At 40.2% G+C, this 21,956-nt stretch overlaps 1 protein-coding gene across 4 annotated transcripts in view; it reads right to left on the bottom strand.

Annotated features, from left to right (window-relative positions):
• NALCN (sodium leak channel, non-selective) overlaps positions 1–21,956 on the bottom strand; it is a 267,020-nt gene that overhangs the window by 224,930 nt on the left and 20,134 nt on the right. For 2 of the 4 annotated variants that reach the window (XM_054701969.1, XM_037528734.2), the window contains exons 1-3: positions 13,838–13,981; positions 10,735–10,917; positions 900–983 (exon numbers count right to left, since the gene is read on the bottom strand). The exons of 1 other annotated variant lie outside the window; for it this stretch is intronic. In XM_054701969.1, coding sequence (XP_054557944.1) covers positions 900–983; positions 10,735–10,917; positions 13,838–13,945 — 375 coding nt within the window. In that variant the 5' untranslated portion in view covers positions 13,946–13,981. Of the gene's footprint in view, positions 1–899; positions 984–10,734; positions 10,918–13,837; positions 13,988–21,956 lie in introns of those variants that run through there. One more of the 4 variants, XM_037528733.2, reaches the window with a different exon arrangement.

The raw sequence follows: 21,956 nt of genomic DNA, 5'->3' as shown, positions 1-21,956 counted from the left end.
TGGCTTTTATTACAAAAACAAGCACCAGCTTAGGCTAGAAAATATGTATGCTCAGTCTTCCTCATTTACAGTGTTCTCCAGTGGAATATTTTGCATATCTACCATAAAATAATGGAGAAAGTGTTCAAAATATTATGAAAAAGATTTGTATCATTTACTAACAGGAAAATTGATAGAGAAAATGTCTGTCAATCACATATTAGTTATTAATAAAAAAGAAGACATGAACATGCAGGATGGAATTGGCTCATTGGAGAAATGAAACTTATGAAATTTATGATGAGCTTTTAGATGGACAATGGATTATTTTGTTGTGAAATTTTTAATGACTATAGTAACTTAGCTGAATTAAATGCAAAATCAACCCTGAACGAATGCATGGGGAAATTTTGCTGTTTTCCAATAAAATCTCCACTTTTAAACCCTTTGATGTATGTCCCCACTATCATAGTAAGACATTTAAAATTGCAATACAGTAAATTAACCAATATATCTCTCAATATATCTATACTAAGCTGATTTGAGAGAAGATAGAATCACAATAAAAGACTCGAATTTTAATTTTGAAACTCATTTTTTATTCTACAAATGAAAAATCTCACCCATGTTCTTTCCTTTATGTCAATGAATATATTTTGTATCTGCCTAATAAGAAATAATTCTCTATAGTACTAAGCTTTCATGTCTGATTCACAAAAAACCACAAATATGACTGACAATAATCAAAATATTACAATTAGGCTATTATATCAATAATTCAAAAAAATTTAAAATAACTTAATGTTATAGGAAATTATACTTTTACATTTGATATATAGATATTTGAATTATTTCTATTCGATTAAAAATTATTCCCATTTTGGAAAATATTCTCTTGTAATTAAAAAGTTTGTAATTACCTGTAACACCAACGAGACCCAAAGACAAAAGACCATAAATCCATCAAAAACACACCAGCGATCTTTCACATAGGAACTATCCCCCTAAAAATAAATATCACAAGGCATAATCAGGCAAATGAATACTTTCAATAAACATCTGTGGAGGGAAGTCAAGTGTTAATTCAGAAAATCCTTCCACAATTTTATCTTATAATTGAACAGACTTTCAAAAGGAAAGGCACTGACTTAAAAAATACTTCTGGCATTTAAGGAAAATAATTTACAAAACACCAGTAACTTCAGAACTTTGTGTATAAAATTTTAAGCTGATGAAAAGGTAAAATCACAGTATTTTTTTCTCTTAGCCACACAGCTTCTACCACTTAAGCAAACCAGAAGCCACCCTACTAAATAGGTAGCTTATCTCTTGCTACAAGAATCAAGAGTAGTTGAGGTCAAGGTGAAGTCTTTAAACCTGCAGGATCAACCTCCACACATGGGATATTAACCAGGAATTCAGCCAAGTTACATGAAAAATGAAGAAGAAATTTGCCTTTATTTTCAAAGGGAAACATATTTGCCCTTATTTTCAAAGGTAAACACATTAATTTTAGTTGGGATTATATATAATGCAAAGATAAAGAAGACATGCAACCTTCATTTGTTAATAGTGAAACTTATGACATTAGAATGTATGTTATTATAAAAAATAGGCATTTTAGAAAAACTGTCCATTGGAATAGGTTAGAACTGGAAATCTGGAGAACTGGAAATAGAGAGACCTTTGCTTTATCAGGTCTACTCCATTAAGCCACTAGTCCTGCACAAAACTCAATTTTGAATTGGGTCACATTATCACCTCCAATTGAACCCTCTTAGAAAATAAAAACAGGAACAGAATGTCAAGATTTTAAATAAAATGATAGAATATGTTGCAAGATATTTAGGGGAAAAATTATTTCTGGAACCTTCCATGTTTAGTAAGAAAAACTCAAAAAGTTTCCAGAAATATTTTATGTTGTTCCCAAAACTGATGGTATGATGAGTTACTTAGTGAAAGTTATCTGATTGACTTATGAGGCAGAAACTCAACTTTGCAAACACCAGGGAGGCACCTCCGGTACAGAAGGCAATGTATACCTAGTCACACACACACACACACACACAATCTTGTGTAGAAAAACAGATAGGTACACACCCAGCTAGCATAAATGCTGGGGCTACAAGCTTGCTGGGTTCTTGATGGTGGTAGAAGAGAAAACAGGTCATGAAGCCAATATGTGGGGCCAGAAACAGGTCTTCATTATGAAGCAGCAGGAGATGCACAGGTAGCAGCAGGGGCAGTGACCAGTAGTGGTAGCACCCCTGGGCTCCAGCCACAGCAGTGGCCCTGTACTTGGCGAGTGGCCAGTGAGTATCTCCCCACAGGGGCCCTATTAGCTTTTATAGGATTCATAGGCAAAGCCGGCACAGGGCCAAGATTCAGCTTAGTTTGCCGAAATATGTGTTGGAGCATGAGAACTGTATATCAAGGTTACTTATTATTTACTGCCTTCCCCACATGAGGACAACATTCTAAGGCTACAGGTTCTCTCCTGGCACCTGTGCTGGAAGGTCACGGCCAAAAACAGTCTGATAAGCTTGGAGAAAATCCTGTTATCTCCACAGGCCCCACACAGAGTTACTTATAATAAAGTTACAGACAGATTGGGAAAGATGGGAAGAATAAGTCTATGGAGAGTTAAGAGAAAATAGAGCTAGTTTCTAAATAAATGTACAATTGATTGTATCAGTAGTAAGATAATGAACCAACCTGGTCATTCATGTATTTGAAAAGACTCACAAAAGAGATGTGTAAACAAAGATTTGGTGGCCACTTGGACACTGAGTCTACTGAATTAAGTGCTATGATCATTATTTGATTTAAACTTGATGGAGAGTAAAAGTGTATCTCAGGATGCCTGTGGTTATGAATACACATGTACCTGTAAATTAAATATAAAATAAATAGTTTAAGGATATTATGATTGTCTTCAAAAACCTCACAAAGCATCTGCTAGTAAGGCATTGTGTTGTCTTGTATAGTGCACAATTAACTGCAAATAAAAAGCAGTTACAGTCTAAATTCCATTTAGCAAATAGAAAGTCCAGTTTTCTCTAAGCCTAATTTTTGATACTCAAAAAAATAATGGCATGCAGATTATTTAAAGTTGTGCTCTGAAGTTTCCCTTTAGCTGCTTAGTATATTAGGTCAATTCCTCCATTTGTTCACTCACTCACTCACTCAATGTAGAGACTGCTCTGTCATTAATGTTCAGTAGTGCTACACCAGTGAACGAAACAAAATCTCCTGCCCTTATGTAATTTATAGTCTCAGTTGATTTAAAAAATGGAAACTATGCAGTACATTATATGTTGACAAGTGTTATAAAAAATAAGTGTATATTTTTAAATGGACTTTGATTTTTAAAATGTGTTCCTGACTTGCATGTTAGACAAAAAGAGAAAAATAGCAGTAAGTCTCTATTTGAAGAACTAAACATACCTGTGCTTATTTTAAAAATGTAAAGAATCCCCAAAATGAAAGCTAAATGTAATGGAACTCAACAGAGAACTATTTTTAAAATAGGAGAAATCAAAAGTAAATGTTAGGGAAAAATAATAGCTACAGATTGTTGGGTTCCCCCACACACAAGTAGGAGGAGTTTATATGGTATTTTCCCCCAGAGAGTAGGATCACTTTATTTCTTTTTTGTCACTAAAAAATGCCGTATGTAATTTTAATACGATAATCTCCTTTGATGCTCATGATTTTCTCTACTCATGAATTATATTCAATAAGATACAGGAGAAGAATTTTTCATTATACTGAGGATCATTCAAATTATAAAAGTGAAGATAAACAGCAGGGAATGAACAGCCAGGGCCACAGGTGGGAGAAAGACATGCTTTTCATGGTGTGGTGTAGCCAATACATGTTCTTTGATTAATGTTCCTGCATTACATTTTTGGAAGTAGACTTTCAAAATTAAATTTTTTAAAAGGTAAACATTTCAACTTTCACAAACTGTCAGTTGGCACAAATACAGTCAAATTTGATAAATATGAGCTTCACACATTTTGAATGTAAAGCTATCCCTAACAGAGCTGGCTGAATTTGTGTTTTTTGTACTATAGAACTTTGTTTGCTAAGGAAGTGGATGTTGCCAAGCTAACTTGACATGTGTTCTGAACTATGTAGAAGGATGGGTTATTTTAACTCGCTTAAAAGCTCCAGTGAAAATCTCAAATTTAAAACAAAGATGCAAACACATCCTAATTTCTAATGACTGCATATTACGAAAACTGGCTCAGCAGAGCTTCTGTTACATATATACAAAATTATTTTTGAATTAGGAATTAATTTTAGTTGCACTTGGAATGCTTCCTGCCTTGGACTTCCCAGAAATCCACAGTGGCAATTTCCCTTCACCACGACCACTGCACGCTGGGTAATATGTCATGGTCAATTAACTGGCTTCTTTTGACTTTTCTGGTAAAATAGGTGACATATTTTAATCCACTGGGCATAGTTTTACATATTACTTTCCAGCCCGTGTCTCCAGAAGATGGTCAATATTCTTCAAAAGCTTTAATTTGCAGTGTTATATAGTGACTAGAGGAAAGCAAAGACCATTAAAAGATTTTCCTACCTTTCGAAACAATTTTTTAAACCTTTTGCTCTTTAGCATTCTCTGTTCTTCAAGCTGTTCTGTCTTCCTGAAAACCCCTCCAAATCTATGCCAACTGTTTCCTGCACTTTTAACGAACCACAACCTACTCTGACCATCATCTTAGCTCATTCATAAACAACAACCAACAACTGATTGGTGAAGATAAATAATGTTTATCTGTGTAACTCGCAGAACAGTCCTTCGTAAACCCCACTCGATGGTTTGCTGATTTCCATCAGTCCCTCCAACTGATCAGAACTAATTGTGAAGTTTGAGTCGCCTACTTAAAATTTCTCTAACCCTGTCATTGGGCATTACACTGAAAAAAAAACTTTTGTTCTTGATTGTAAATGTTTGAGTTTGTGCTGAAGACTAGTAGCACGTTGAAATTTTACACTGGGGAGTTTGGGGTGGTTTCCCCAGGACCCAGCACAGAGTGTGACACACAGCAGGTATGAAATGATAACTAGGTCAGCACAGATGCTGTGTCTTAGGGAGTGTCTGCAGATTGCAATGCCTACAGTGAGAAGTGGTGCATATAATTTATGATCGCTTCTACTCATCAATCTGTTCACTGAAACTACTAGCATTGTTCCTTAAAGGAAATGATTATTTGACTCCTGGTAAAATGAGAAAAGACATAATACCTTCCAAGTTAACATTGGGAAACTAAGACTCTTTCTTTATGTGGTCATGAAAGACCTCAGATGAGATTATGAGATGACTTCTGGATATTTTCTGACTTAGTACAATCTGAGTAAGCAGAGGAGATCAGACCATACAAATAGGAAGTGGGGGGTCAGGGTTTATATAGTGTGTGCGTTACAATATAATTTTATATACAATTGAATTGAAATTGATATCACATTTATCATATTGATAATCACGAAAGCTTGTGATGCTTAAAATGGTTCGATAAATATAATAGAATCCAGCTTTGAAATATAGTCTCATTTTGAAATATAGTCTCATGTGCCACTTTGTGTTTGACATATTTATCAAATTGTCTCTTCTCCCATTTGTATTTTTGAAGGTTCTTAACCATAATTGATTACAGTCGCTATGATTCAATTTAGAGAATTTTATTGCATGAATGTTTGTGACAATATTTGCAAATAATAAACTGTCCCTTTTCTCTGCTTCCAAAATGCATAACCAGAATCAAACATACATGAATGCCTGCTTGGACTGCAGCAATGCTAGCATCTTAGCTAGGAAAGAAAGGCTTGGTTTGTCTATTGCATCATCAGGAAGAGATGCAGGGAGAAGAAGCTTGAGTTATGGGCAGAATCAACAAGCTGGGGGCTGCAGATATGAGTTATTCAAGAGCTGTCATTCAACTTTTATATAGGTAAACACTCAGAGGCTGCCAATCAATTATTCAGTCTAAGTGAGCGACTTAAATTGCCAAGCAAGTATTTAACAAGCAAAGAAACCAAACACATTAAGCTGAAGACATTTATAGGAATCTATTTTGCAGTTACAAAATGATGTGCACTGGTATGGTTTCATGGGCACATGATTTATTGTGTGGGGTTCCCAGGCCCCATCTGTCACTGTGCCTCAGCGTTATTATTTATGACTTCAATAGTGCTCCGAGGATGCACGTTATTTTTACCCAAATCTATTGCCAGATGAAAAATAGACAACAGAGAATTGTCTGAAGAATTCGGTCTGCAATCCCTGGGATGCTACAGCAGCACCAACATATATCACCCAAATGGTCCAGAGTGCCTCCAGGGATGTGGTGAGCTAGAATGCCTCTCTGAGCAGGGATTACTGGGAAAGCAATTTGAAACAGATTATGGGGAAGTGGGAATTAGTGGGCAGATACCTGCAAGTTTGGAGGATGTTATAAAAGATGTGAAATCCTTCAAACAGGCACATTCCTCCAAACAATCATTTGTAAGCCATCTCTTGCCCAGAGGACTTTCTGCTTTCAATTTCTCTTTCCTGTAGTGCATCAAGTATGTTGCCTCCACAGTGAACTTTCAAATACAAATCAGATGGTGCTGCTCTCAAGCAGAATTTTTCATTTTTGTGCCACCCCATACCTTTTACAGACCACCACTACAGTACTTTCACAAAATACTGAAGGTCTCTATCTGAAATCACACTATATAGTCACTATTTGTATCTGCAAATATATTTCCCCCCGAGTCTCTATGGAAACAGGAGAAGCACTATAATGAATCTGCTGTGTGCTGGGATTTACGTGGCCCAGGAATCCTGCAGTGGGGTTAGTGTACAATGCACACCTAGCCCTGTTGTTATTTTGGGTGAAATCTTGGGTTGGCATCAGCTACCTAGCAGTGCAGCACCAACTTCCTCTGTTCTACCTTTTTCTTCTCTTCCTTTCCTGAATGTTACCTTTCAGGGGAACCAGGGCTTGAGTCTAACAACCTGGGTCCATTTAATCATTTTCACCCATATTTAACCCAGTTTTAACCCATATTTTATGGTCTTTCTCTATGGCCCCCGCTTCCCTAATACAGTTAAACATTTCTGAACTTAGGAGGCATCTTATAATTTAGGAGGCATCTTATAACCGAGTTACAGAAACAAGCTAAGTACACAAGGACAGATGACTGCATTAAAGAGATGTCTGCATACATGCAAGGGAACACTACTCAGGTATAAGAAAAGATAAACTTGCCATTTGCGACAACATGGATGGAACTGGAGGGATGATGCTAAGTGAAATAAATCAGAGGGAGAAAGACAAATGTTGGATGGCTTCCCTCATATGTGGAATCTAGAGAAACAAAATTAAGGGTTGTCAAAACCAAAACAACAAGGGCCTCCCTGGTGGTGCAGGGGTTAAAGTCTCAGTGCTATCAAACTACCAACAGCCACTGCAGTGTGAGTTCAATCTCCAGCCAGGAGCTGACCCACATGTGGTGCAGCAGACCTCTCCTGATTCACCCGCTGCTCCCCTCAGCAGTGTATTTCAATCAATCCACCTGTTCTGCTCCCCACTCTGTCTCTGGTGAATCCTCTCACTCCCCTGAACCTGTAGCTTAAACACATGAATAAATAAATTAAATAAATTTGAAAAAAAAAAAACAAATAAATAAAAACTCTAGAAATCTGACTATTGAATTGAGACTACAAGACAGGGGGCGGAACAGAGAATAAGGTCAGGAGGGAGCCCAGTGGACTATAGGGCAGGATTGTGGGTGCCTTGGTGGTAGGTGAGGTGTGGTGACACACAGCTGAAGAGGTGTGACCTATACCTCTGAATTGCATAATGTGTTGTGAACCAATGTTAGCTCAATGTTAGCTCAATTCAAAGTAAACTTGGAAATTGTACTTGTGTTTAAGAATATAACTCTCACATTTACATTACACATACATCTTAAATATCTTAAAATGTTAGTATCTTAAATTTATATTCATACATTGTTTAATAACTTTGACAAACCACTAGATCAATAAAATTAATGGGTAATTCTAGAAAGGCTCTTTCTAGTACTTTTGTACTAGTACTGAAAATGTACTGTTTTTCAGCACTTTTGTTTTGAAAAATTAATTTTCTGGGTTTGGTTTGTTGTAGATAATTTTGTAAACTAGGCGTTATTAAATCACATTAGCTTAAGCATTGGGTATGAATTTTAGGTGTACCGTAACATTACCAAATCAGGCTAGGGATAATTTTAAAGATCGTGAATGATGGATGGGCACTATGCAATGGCTGACTTCTAGAAATACTTTATTTTGGGCTAAGATGGTGTTATGCAAGGAAAACCTCCTTCACAAAATGAAAGACCAGCATTCCCTAAATTTTGGCATATCATACATCAACTCACTTACCCTTCCACACAGAAGGCATATGACACATTGGTGTTACTTAATAGCTAAATGGACTGTTTTTTAGAAATATTTTAGTTGGAAATTTGTGCATATTAAACATCTAATATTTGAAAAGTGAAAATATACAATTGTGTTTCAGATGATGTGAAACGTACTAAGTACAACCTGATGCTTAGATCAGAACTCAATGCAGACACATATCGACAATATTCCCACATAAGCATGAAAAATATAGATCCTATAAGTGTACAAACAGCACATAATTGCAAATTGTCCTGGTCAAAGAGGGTAAAAATTGTTGATTGATTGTTGATAAATGAATCAAGGCAGAATGAAAATGCTTCATGAAAGGTTTTAGTAGACAGGTTCTTAATGTTTGTTTCTTTATTGATAGTAGAGTTATTGACAAGAGTATGGTGATTCAAATTTGAATCACACTATGTCCTCTAAAAATTATCACTCCTATGTGGGTTGAAGTATTTTATTGTGATGTAACTTATATACCTACACATGTAGGCACTTCCCACGTCACTGCACAACCAAAGAACACTTACAAGTACAAAAATGCAAAGTCAATAAAATTTAAATTAGCAACATAAATTTACTCTAGGAAATGATTTTCCTGCTAAAACTAAGTCGGATTAAAACTAAGTCGGATAAAAAACTTTGTTGTTTTTTTTTTTTTGCCCCAGCCTTATAATTGCCAACTAAAAATTGTTTATCTGTAAAGTGCATTTCAACACTTTGATATACATATACAACTCAATAACAACAAATAACAATGTTTTTAAAAGGACAAAGGACGTGAGTAGACATTTATCAAAAGAAGACATAGAAATGCCCAACAAATATATGAAAAAGTGTTCAATTTCACTAATCATTGGAGAAATGCAAATCAAAACCACAAAGAAATAGCGTGTCACTTCTTCTAGATAACAGACAACTTCTCCAAGATGGGTCAGACCTCTGCAGAGCACAGAATGAAGTCCACACACAAACATGGACAAACCTAATATCAAAACCTGACAAAGGTTAGACAAAATTTAAAGCAAGGAATGTAATAATAAATACAATCAAATTACACATTAAAACAGAATCAAACTGTGTCATGACCCATTGAGAATTTTTCCAGGAAAATAGGATGGTCCAAAATTATGTGCTAAGGAAAAAAAAAATCATTCAATAAAATTTAAAAGTTATTCCTGATACCATTCTCAAAAATTATTTTTTCCTTAACCTGATAAAATATACACACTTCAGCTCAAATTCTTCATATTAATGAGGAAACAGTAGAGGTGTTCTTACTAAACCAGGGACAAAACAAAGATCTTCACTGTTTCTAATACTGTTTAAAATTTTGTGGGTATTAGCTGATCCAACTAAATCAATGAAAACAAGTAGAAACAAGAATTGGAAAGAAAAGATAAACCTGTCATTATTTGCATATGATATGATGACATGGCAATAGCAAAAGAGTGAATGGGAACACTACTATAAATCATATAAGAACTTAGCAAATTTAGTAAAGTAGCAGACTGTCACAGAACATCTAGAAATCAACAGCCTTGATTAAATGGAAAATTAAGAATAAACTACCAGGGTGTAAATATGAAATAAAATGTGTTTTTGAGAAAGGCTATAAAACACTCCTGTACGACACAAGAACACACCAGAAAGAAGGGAAGGCTGCCCAAAATCTGGGCTAGGAAGACCTGCACTGGCCATGAAGACCCACCAGAAAAGAGAGTCAAATACTTGCAGCTTCCATCACAAGGGGTTAATGATCCCAGCAAACCCAGAATGCCCAAAATTTGAATAAAAATATATTCAGGTTGTTAAAATATTTAACAACCTAAAAAAATTTCAGATTGATAAACCTGAAAATGGCCTTTCTAGACATAAAATCAGACTCAACCTCACTCTCAAAAGAGAAATGCAAATTAAAATCTATTATTCCATTACCATTCCAAACTCATCAGACTGGCAGAAATCTAAGCCTGAAACCTATTTTGTGCTGACCACGTGGAAAAAGAGTCACCTGTAAACATCCCTGGTCAAGATTCACCTGAACTCCACCAAGTCAGACAGGCCATCTAGCTCCTTCCAGATGGTCCAAGGCTTTGCCCTGACACCATTTATTCAACTTTTAAATCTTCTGGTGCATCCTGCTTCCCCAAACTCTAGACTTCTGCCCTATTTAAAAGGACTTCCATCGGGATAAATTAGAGCTGCTGTGCTTAACTGATGTGCAGAGGAAGCTGTTATTAACCTGATTTAGGTGTTAAATGCGGGCTGGGTATCAGCATCCATCAAGCGCACACACTCACCCTGACAATGCCCCGAATGTGCATCTTCGCGATCATCTCGGCCGTGTAGAGGAACATCAGCAGAGTATCCAGAGTGAAGGTCACGTACTGAAGCGGAGGGTAGTGCTCGAAGGTCATGGGCGTGTTCATGCAGACGGAGATGACACTGATGATGGCGCAGATGCGCAGCAGGGAGTGCACCCACTGGAAGAGCGGCCGGAGGTTACTGTGCGCCCTGAAGCGTGTCTGAAATCGACTAGACTACTACTGGGGATAAAACCTTTCACCAGGGCGGACAAGCCGAAGGGGGAAACCCAAGTCGGCTGAGCACCACCATGGGCTAAATGTGTTCTTCTGTTTTCCGTGGTTTAATTCTGCAGACAGTCGAATGTCCACAGGTCTAGGACAGGTGAGAGACTGTTCTGCACCAAGCAGTAGTAAAACCAACGCTTGGACTTCAACCTCTATGCCTATGTCTGCAATATGGGAGATTCTGATTCCATTCAAATATGTGCTTACTTGTATTACAAACCTGATGTGCTATTGTTTCTGTACTTTTTAATATGCTCTGAGCTTCCAGAATCAGGGACCAAATTATATTTTCTGCAATTTCCCTGGTATCAATCACTATGGACAAGCCTAGAATATGACAAATGCTTATTAAAAGGAATTCTATCTTTTTTGATCACTGAGTAATAGTCCATTGTATTACTATTCCACTACTACAGGGACTTAATAACTAAGGGGAAAAACCAAATAATGTCCAAAAATTAACAACAATCTAAGAAAATTAATTAATTAAGAAAATCAAAATGAAATTTAAAATGCTTCCCATGTATAGGACTTTCTATTTGTATCTCACTTGTAATATCCTTGCATAAATATATTTTAAAACCTGAGGTCATCTTTCATTTTCTACAGATAGTAAAGGGACTTCATTTTGATTTTAGAGAACATGTTTTATCCACATTTAGCCCAGGTAGAACTTCCAGAATTATAAAATATAAGCTTCTGTGCAATTCTACAAGCACACAGTGTGTGTGAGGGTTTTTCCTTAGCCCCAATGTAACATATAAGACTTATAGTATAAATGTGTGTGTGTGTGTGTCTGGGCATACATATATCTATGGACAATAAACAATTACCCACATACAATATAATAAATCTAGCATTAAATATTGAGTCTAGTGAATTAGTATTCATCTCAAGCATAATTTAAATATGTCATTTATTGGTTATCCTGTATATATACACAGTCATGTTACTCCTTTAATGTTATACTCCTCCTGAAAAAAAGATGTTTTAGTTCATAATAGATGGACTGTTAGCTAGGCAAGCTAGCAAGCACCCAAGATGAAAAATAGAAAAAAACTGTCAGGACTTTGATTCAGACACTTGTAGGCTGGTGAGTGGGTAACAATATTAATCTGACAGCTATATTTTCCTGCAGACATAATGCCCCTAAATCCATACCATATAAGTCACTGACGATTATCTTTATTTTAAGGGCTGCTGTATTCTCCATGCAACTTGGAAGCACATCAATAAACATCAGTGTGTAAAGGGAGCCCCATCTGGACCTCCAGCACAAAGGCTCTAATTACATGAAAGAGCTTCAGAAGATGAGTTTGTCCACAACAAATCTGCTCTGAATCTAGAGAGAGAGTTCTAATTAAGCATTCATCATTTTAGTTGGCGCCTCTGAGGCGCTTCTACGATACTAGCGTCTCAGAAATTTTCAGAAGGTACCATCCGTGGTGAGCATTAAGAACCGCTGGCAGGGCTGAGTCTGTCCCATTCAGCTCTGCAGGCCCCAGGTGAGTGGGGGCTCTGAGGACCCAGAAGTGGGAAACCAGGCTGACTCACGGCAGTGTGGTACGTGCTGCCTGACACGGATGTGTACGTCCACGTGGCCCCTTCACCCAAACATAATGTGGAAGAATTAAAAGTGAGAGTGTCTGTGCATACAGCCACATCACTCACACTCAGTGCAAATACAGAAGTGGCAAGAGAAGAGGTTCATGGTTTCCTGCAGTGGGGGGTCAAATAAGGAACCTTCCAGAGTGGAGGTTTGGGGTGACACTGGAGCAGCAGTGACAGAGGAAGACTTGACTCATCAGGGGAGCTGGGCAGGGGGAATGCCCCAAGGACACAGGTGCCTGGGGCAGCAGCCATGACAAGGCTCAGGGGGAGATACAGGTGTGGAGATCCCGGAAAGGGGCACCTTTCCGCTGAGTCAGAGCGAGACTATGAGAGCCTGGGTGTCGAAGTGACACATTTCAGTTCGCAGTGTAGATAACAGGGCTGCTTCAGCGACGAAAGCAGGATGGTGGTATCATCAGAGTGAACAATGCAGGGAGAAGTCAAGCAGGATGGAGAGCAGTCTGGGGGGCAGAAGAGGGGAGGGCCACTGGAAAGCGCAGGAGACCAAGCATCACCTTAACTGAGGTCAAGGACGAGACAAGCTCTGGGCAGGAGTGGATCCTTCCCTCAAGCCAGCCGCTACTGTCTGCGGTGAGCTCCAGGCTGCTCTGGCTTGGACAGTGGACTCTGAACAGTAGCCATGAACGTGCCGTCCCACCCAGGCTGCTACACTGTCTACAAAGACCCTGGGAGCACAGAATCCATCACACCCTTACTCATCGAATGAGGCAGAGGTGGACTAGTTCTTCAGACATACTATCCACGATCTCATTAACCTCTCCTTTTATTCAACACTTGCAATTCAGGAGACTTTAAATTCCAAATACATGAGTATCCTCTTGCATTTCACGCATGCAGAGGACTGCAAGTAAGTCTGCAAGAATAAGTTTCTCATCTTAGATGCCAGCTTTGGATCACCTGAGAGGTGGCGTTCTTCTGTCTATACTGTATGACCCTGATATCAGTGCATGGAGAGGTGGGGAGGAGACCCCCCCCCAGGTTGTCTTCCTACTCTAATAACTCAGAGCAGAGCCCCATTATTTCATCTGAATTATTCTCAACTTCCAGACTCCAAGAATGCTCCATCTACTGCAGCCCAAACAGATTTTTCAAAGCCAACAACACAGGATCTTTGAGTTCAATGAATTAAATTTCCTTTAGGCAGGTGTGTGCTTCTCCTACCTTCAAAGAAGAAACTTACTGGTTTGTTGATCCAGAGGATGTCTGCGCTGTCAGACAGAGACTCGTCGGGCCCGAAGTCGGTGACCGGTTGGGCCTCCACCCTGGAGCTCTGCTTCCTCTTCAGCATGCTGAAGTTAGCTCCGGTGAGCAAGCTCAAAGGCACGGTCTGGGCAGGGAGAGAGAACGGATTAGTCATGGAAGCTACCTTTACCCTCTTCTCAAAAACAGAGTCCCCCAAAATGCAATGCACTTGCAAGTCACATATGCCGCTTATGTTGCATGTAACAAACACATGCAAATAGTTTTTAAAGGATGAGATAAAAATCACTAACAATAAAGGCTTGGATTCCTTATTCTCTCAACCCTACCAGCGTAGAGACCAGTGGTCTAGAGGCGCTGGGGTGAAACAGTCTTACTGCTCAGGGTGAACATGGGAAATTAGAAATTTCTCGAGCTGCATGTTCACATACCTAGAGCTGCCTCCACTTACAAGAGATCTGGGCAGAATGGAGCTGGTCAAGCTGGAAGAAATGCTCAAATCTTCCCAGGATGTGCTTTGGGCTCACTGCACAGGACACTCAGAGACAACCCTCACTCCCAAGTTGATCTCCCATTTCATCCTTCCGTCCACAATATAAAGGAGGCTCGAGTGCACCACTGAACTCATGCTAGAGGCCAAAGTGAAGAAGGGAGCTGCTCCTCCCCAGAGCATGTCTTTTCCTTGACCTTGGTCAAAGTGATGCTTGGTCTCTTGCCCTTTCCTCTGCCACCAGACTACTCTCCACCCTGCCTGACTTCTTCCTGCATTTCTATTTCTGTTCACACCTCGCTCCTGCTTTCGTCATGAAGCATCCCTGCTATCTGCACTGATAATTGAAGTGTGTTCGTTTGACAACCAAGGTTCTTTCTAGTCTGACTCTGACTTTTCAGACAACTGGCCCTCCCTGGATCTCCACACCTGTATCTCTCCCTGAGCCTCATCAGTGAGATCCTGCCCCCCAAGAGGAAGGGAGCCAGAGAGAGGGGGGCAGGACCTCCTCTAAATAGAGTTTATTTCCTTTTGTGGATGCTGTGGTTATAGCAATTCTTCCAGTGTCTCTGAAACAAATCCAAATTACTTTGAACAGAGAGATGAGAAGCCTGCTCGCCACTTACATTTCCACAGTTGTGAGTCATCTCCTTCCTGCGGTGCACGTCACCTGCCCATGCCCACTGCTACCACCTTCCACCGTCCAACAGCCCTTGAAGAAGGGCCCGCAACATGTCAGACCCCCAGGACACACACAGCAAGCAAGTGCAATACAATGTGAGATGTGGAAGGTGCCTGATCACCCCCTGACTCCACAGAGACACTTCTCGTTTTTACTGGGTCTTAAAGAAATGAGAGATGCTAACATTTTGGGGGTATATACTATGTTTGGGACATTTAGCAGTGATATATCACTTAATTTTTACAAGAGAAAGAAGACACATCTTGTCTTTTATGAGAGCCTGAGAATTGCATTCTCTGGACAGTTAATAACTTGAAATGAAAAGGAGGCCTGGTCTGATCACAAAGCCTAAGGTTTTGACTTGGTCCCTGCAGATGCGGAGGGCTGATTAGGGGTTTCTAGAGGCAGAAGAACAGGAGCAGGGTCCTCAGAGCACACAGACGTGGAAATGCTACATCAAGAAGACACAGTCATTTCAGCACCAGGAGCTAGAATGAGAACCCCAACTAAGAATGAGGAGCACCCCTCCATGCTTGCGGGAGCACGAGATGAACATGAGTATTTGCAGTGTGTGCAAGCATGCATGGCTGCAGCTTCCACAGGGAAGGGAAATAAAACACAAGCTCAGCACAGGCTAGTTCTGAGTATGATTCCCTCTCTGATGTCTGCGCTTGGAATGTGTCGGCCCACCCGCCTATTCCCTGAAGAAATCAGGCTAATTGGCTTTAAGAGGTGCTAGGTATTTCCAGGCTGCTTTGCCCTGAATATTGGATTTGAATACGGGCTTTGCAGTAGGCCGCACTAATTAATTTTATTTTACATAATTGGAGTGAGGGACTCTTGACATCAATATGTAAATATATGCAGAATATTCAAATGATGCTCGCTCCCTGATTTACTGTGGGGGAAACACCTGGTGGCCTCAATTTGGGAAGCCTCTTGAATGACAGTCTCCTACGTATCTAAAACTGATCATCTTTTAGAAATCCTTCAAGATTACACAGCGCAAAGCAGGAAATAGAGAGGCTTCACAATGTTGTTCTAAGATTGTACCAGAAAATTTATGACCCACCAGCAAGAATACCACATCCATTGAGTCAGTGGAGACCTCTGGGTGGTCATTTATTGCTCTTAGGATCTGGCTATAAGGTACAGTCTGAAAAATTTGAAATATAAATATGAGACTTTCACATATGAATTCCATGAACTTTTTAAAATAAATTTATAATATATGTATGTATGCAGATTTAAATTCGAATCCAAACCACTGTGGTTTTGATTATGGATTTGCTTATGTAGAGAAGTAGACACCAGAATCCCTTTTTTGTAAATCTCCATGTTGTCTAAAAACAGTACAATCATAATGAATGCCATTAGTTTTTACTCATGGTGATATTGCGACTTGTAATAATATACATTTAGTCTTAGTTCTTGTTTCTGCCATAAAGCTCCTAAAACTCTTGAAGTTTTCTCTATATAATGAGGGCATTAAGTTTCTTCTGTTACGTTCCTGGGTCCTTTGTAGCCCTCTTAAGATGGCCACTGCTCGTCAGGAGAAACAACTAGGTGATTACCAGTTTGGAATTTTCAGGTCCACACCCTGAACTCCTGGAGGGGCCAATGGTTCGTGAATTAATGGTCATGACCATGAAGCAGCCATAAAATACCCACGTCCTTGCCTGTGAACCACTCCAGCAAATTGACTCACGGCCAGTTGGTTGGAAGTACAAGGGACAGCCTGTACTGCCACAGGCATCTGGAACCCAAGGAGAAGGGCCATAGGAACCCCAATCTAAAGCCCGCTGGCCAGAAGCACTTGCATCCGAAGTAGAATGGGGTGATCTTGTAATGCAGAGCCCCTAACCTATGGAATTTGACAGTGTCACCTGAAAGAATGTCAGAATTGAGTTGTAGGACACCCAGCCAGTGTCAGAGAGAATTGCTTGCTGGTGTGGGGATCCCCAAAATACATATTGTAATTGTGATCTGGACATTTTTAATCACATTGACCCTCACTTCATCTGCTGCAAAGTCCCCAAATCAAACAGTGCCCAAGAAAACGGTTCACACTTGGAAAGAACCTGGTTAATCCACACATATATTAAAACTTAACAACTAGCTCCTGAATCATTGATGTTCTGGCTGATTTAATAACATTAAATAGTATATAAAACATTCAAATAGTAATGTAAATCCAAGTCATAAACATATGAAGAGCCCAAAATTCATTTGAGGCTGTTGATTGTAATAATCTTCCTTTATAAACAGAAAGGAAATATTGTTTGACGCATTCAATCATTCCTGTTGAATCAATATAATAGTGCGCCAAGCCTATTATTCCCCTGATAAAGCCTGGCAGCAATATTTATGTTTCCTAGGTAAGCTTATTAATTTGATAGGAAATTGCTTCTGTGTATCTTAGCCTGTTCACTGTTACACATTTTTAACCCAATATATTTATATTTTGTTTCCTGTTTACAGAAGTGTCTTTCATTAGGTGGAACACTGAATTTGAAAAACATGGCTTCCAGGAGCTTTTTGACACTTATTAAAAACAGTTGGTGTTTAAATAGCTCGACGGTGGGAGACGAGCTGCAGGGTTACTGTAGATTCATTGATAAACGTTTGCTGAGAAACAGCTAATGGCAACTCAGGAAGAGGACAGATGTTGGCTCACTGCCCTCTTTCAATGGTTCAGATCCAGTTCTGTGTTCTGGGGCAGCAACATTTTCCTTCTATTGGCATATCCATACTTTCCTCTGGCCACCCCAACCCTCTTTTGAGAAAATTAAAATTACTAGATTCTGTTTTCTTTAGCTGCCAGGTGCTTGCAATCCTGAAGCTCATCTCTCCTTCTTGTGGCTCTCTTGGATTTGCATTAAACTCTCGAATCCCCCGTCTTCTGAATTGTGCTTTGCAGCACATCCTCCACCTGCTGTGTCCCAGGTGCTTTTCTCTCTGCTTAGCCCACCACCATCTACGGGGTCCTGGCTATTACTGGGTCAGGTGTCCAGGCCACTTGGCCCTGAGATGAAGGCCACACCACCACCACATCACTTAAAGGTAGACAGGACAGATGGATATCGGTCAGACACCCTTCTGCCTGACCCTGTCCTCTCATTCCTGGCTCCTGCTGGCCTGAGCTTTTCAGCTCCCACATGGTCTGAAGGATACACAAATCCTCTTTGAGGCACTCTCTGGTCTTTCTTATTCCTCAGGCTACACAGGCCCAGGGCCCCTTTCACTTTATCCTGTCCCTGAAGGCCCTTCTAGGCCTTGGCACTACCTCGTTCTTTATATCAGAAATCAACTTCCCTACACATTGACATGGTCTCTCCCATAACACAGAAAACCTCAGCTCATCCTCTTGTTTCTGATTCAGTCTCGCAGGAATTATCCTGGCCCTACTATGGTGCAGGGCACTGCAGGAGGAGAGGGAGCGAGCAGAGGCACAAAGGCACCCCCAAGCAGACACCCTGCCTGCTTGACTTCACCCTGTCCAAGGACACTGAATCCTGCTGACTTTCACTTGCATGTCCTTGACACTCGAGCCCACAGGCACCACTGCAGTTGGCTGAACACACAGTTACCCACCGCCCTTCTGCCTTCCGCGGCGACTTCAGCTCCTTCCAGCTGTGTCTTCTTTTATCTCTGTTGCCAATCCCAGGTGGGTCCTTCCTAGTCCCAAACTTAACACATGAAGAGTCAATCTGTCTGTCCATGTGATTTGTTTATTAAAACAGAAAGATTTGCCATTGGGGAAGGGCGTGCAAGCAGGAGAAACCCAGCACTCCAGCAGACTCGCAGCAACCACTTTATTCTCAAAAGACCTCAAAGAAGACAGAAGTCACTGATGTGTTTTCAACCACTAGGGCTCTCTGCCATTGGCAACACATCAGCACCAACATGGGCCGTTCTGCTCACTTCTGCACACTGCCCGGGACCCCCAGGGTGCAGGTGGGACCCTCACCTGCCGCTCTGGCTAAGATGCACTCACACGTAACAACTGGCTTTCAGCTCATCACTGAGTCTCCCTGTCACAGCGTGAGAAGGAAATTAAGTCAAGTCCCACAACAGGCCTCTGACATCTCTCCCAAGCTTCCCTTTCACGTCTCTGGAAGAGCAGACCTGGTTGCTGGGAGAGGCTTCTCCTTCGTTCCTACTTACATAATAAATGCATCCTTTAAAAAAGAAATGTCCTCGCCATCGTGTAGGTGACATGGATTTAGAATCCCCCCATTCCTGATGGGCCGGATAACATGTTTACTTGGGCGGCAGAATAGCTGATTACTGAACAGAAAGCCTCTGACCGCTCAGCTTATTCTTCAGCCCCCACCTCATGGTTTCCGCTGCTTTCACTGCCTTATCGCTGGCTCCATACCACCTCCCTGGGCGGGAGAGACCGAGCAGCTGGCGCCCAATATGCCTCTGTATCAATCTGTGCGATTGGACATCACAAGATTCACTCAATAAGACAGGCTGGGGGCTAACTGGGTTTCTCTGAGACCTCAGATACCTACAACTTCCATCACTTTAGAAGAAAATCATTTTTTTTAATGTTCATCATTAAATACAGGTTCATGCCAGGAAAATTAGAAGGAAAAAAAACATAACATACGAACACAATGAAAATGATCAGGAGTTTTCATCTCTAGAGCTCCAACTCCAGAATTCAACTGTTTTTTGCAAAGTATGTGTTTAGCTCATTCACTGGGCAAAGTGCAGAAACAGCACTGAGCAGGTAAGACACTGATGGACACGCTCTCTCCAATGGCATTTCCAGTCACTCAGCACTTACTCTCCACTGGAATATATTGATCGATTGAATCTCTTTTAGTATTTTCTTTTCCATACATAATACTTTCCAGGCATGTATTTATTTTTAAATGGCTGCCTTAACACTGTTTTGTAACTGATTTTTTTCATGGAGCAATATGCTGTGAACATCTTGCTCTGTCAATAAAGACGAGTGCACAGAAAAAGCTTATGATCAATAAATGCCACCTTCAAATGTCTGCGCCGACCAAGCCTTTCTTGCCTCCTATGTTCACGGATGTTCTTCTGTGGCAAGGCCTTGCCGGGTAAACAGACACGAGCACAGCTTTCTACACTAGGTTCCTAACGCCGAATTTATAGTTGAGGAAGGTATCACCTTGTATTTCAGGAGAGAGTGGGTTTGAGGTTACTGGTATTTTATTTAAGCATTATCAGTTTTGTTCTTATTTCAAGTATTTCTACTTCTCTCTCTTTTTTAAATAGCCTCAGAACTCAAAACAATAAACCCTCAATATCTACATTCAAACAAGAGTCCTGTGTGCATATTGCCATAAGCATATTTAAATCCTCAGCTGTCCTTCAGCACAGCACCAGCACAGGGACGACAAAGGGACTGGTTATTCCTAATCTTGAAACTGCCAACTGTCATTATTTCTGTAAAGTTAGACTGTCCATTCTGTCGAGTCAAATTTTCTTCTCATCAAAAGACATGTCCATTCAGAACAAATGATCAGAGCCTCACACATTTTATGCCATGTGCTTTTGAAGTGCTATTCTTGTCTTATTTTCTGCTGTCCAGCTCCACCTCACCTGCCCTTCCTCCAGCTCCCAGGGTACAGCAGCCTCGGAGCCTTTGGTGGCTGCATCTCTCTGCCCGGCAGGGACCTCTTAGTCCATCTCCAAAGGTTGAATCTCTCCTCCTTTCCTCCTTCCAGCCCAGATCATTTTCTGCCCCTACTTGGGACCCAAAGACACTATTCCCTGCTCTGGCCCCCTGCTCCTCAGGCTTCCACAGGTCCCCTCCTACAGCCTCCAGGCCCACCTAGCATGGGATTCTTCCCCTTGGGGAAGCATGTCATCAGTAGGGGGGCTAATAATTGCATCTGAGTGAATCAAGAAGATGTGGTATATCGACACCATGGAATACTACTCAGCGATCAAAAAGGATACACTCATGCCATTCACAGCAACATGGGTGGATGATGCTGAGAGAAATAAGTCAGGAGGAAAAAGACAAATATCAGATGGTTTCACTTAGATGTGGAATGTAGAGAAACTGAACAAAGGGTCAGGAGAGCAACAACACTTGCAAACTGACTATGGATCTGAGGCGTCCAGCAAGTGAAGAGGAAAGAGGAGGGTCAAAACATGGGTAGGAAGAGTACAAGGGACTGTGGTGATGGGTCATGGGTGCTGTGGTGGTGGGAGAACTACAAGGGCCGCATCAGAGTAAAGAAATCAAATACTGTCCAAAAATTAACAACGATGTAAGAAATAAATAGAATTTTAAAGATTACCTCTTGGTCTTAATAATCACATGTAAAAACAGAATAGATATCCCCTAGTCTGAATGTTTCATAAGACAGAAAACAATTCTTAAACACGTGTGCACATACGTAACCCCACAGAAAGGTAATGAAATGGTTTGGAAGGAAAGGCAGTTCCCATGGTAAATAGTGAGCTAATCAATTGATTTCCTCCCAATTTTTTTGACTGCCATATAACAATAGAGGTTATCAAGGGTTGATCACGTGCCAGGTCTTCTTCTAAGTATGACCTATATTATGTCGTCCATTCTTAGGAAAATTTCACAGATAAGAAGACACAGACACCTAGAGGAGCAGGATCTGAGGAAAGACAAAGTGGCTTCCACAACTATGAAAGTAAACTTTAAGTATCGTATTAAGGATAATAAAAAGAAAACTACTTCTTTTAAACATGTTCTAATGATACAACCAGGTCATTACAAACTCTTGGCAACTCTTGTTTGTAAAAATAGTACAGACATTTCTCATCTCTAAAAATTGAAATCAATTTTACTATATGATTCATTTCATGGTTTTTCAGTCACACATTTATAAAAATGTGTCTTTTTCTGGCAAGAATTCATCAAACTTCTCATCAAATCTAGCTAAATGTCACTTTCAGGTT

This window comes from Talpa occidentalis, unplaced genomic scaffold, assembly GCF_014898055.3.
Source record: "Talpa occidentalis isolate TD23 unplaced genomic scaffold, MPIMG_talOcc4v2.1 talOcc4.5, whole genome shotgun sequence".
Classification (NCBI taxonomy): Eukaryota; Metazoa; Chordata; class Mammalia; order Eulipotyphla; family Talpidae; genus Talpa; species Talpa occidentalis.
This window is presented reverse-complemented; position numbering and strand designations above follow the sequence as displayed.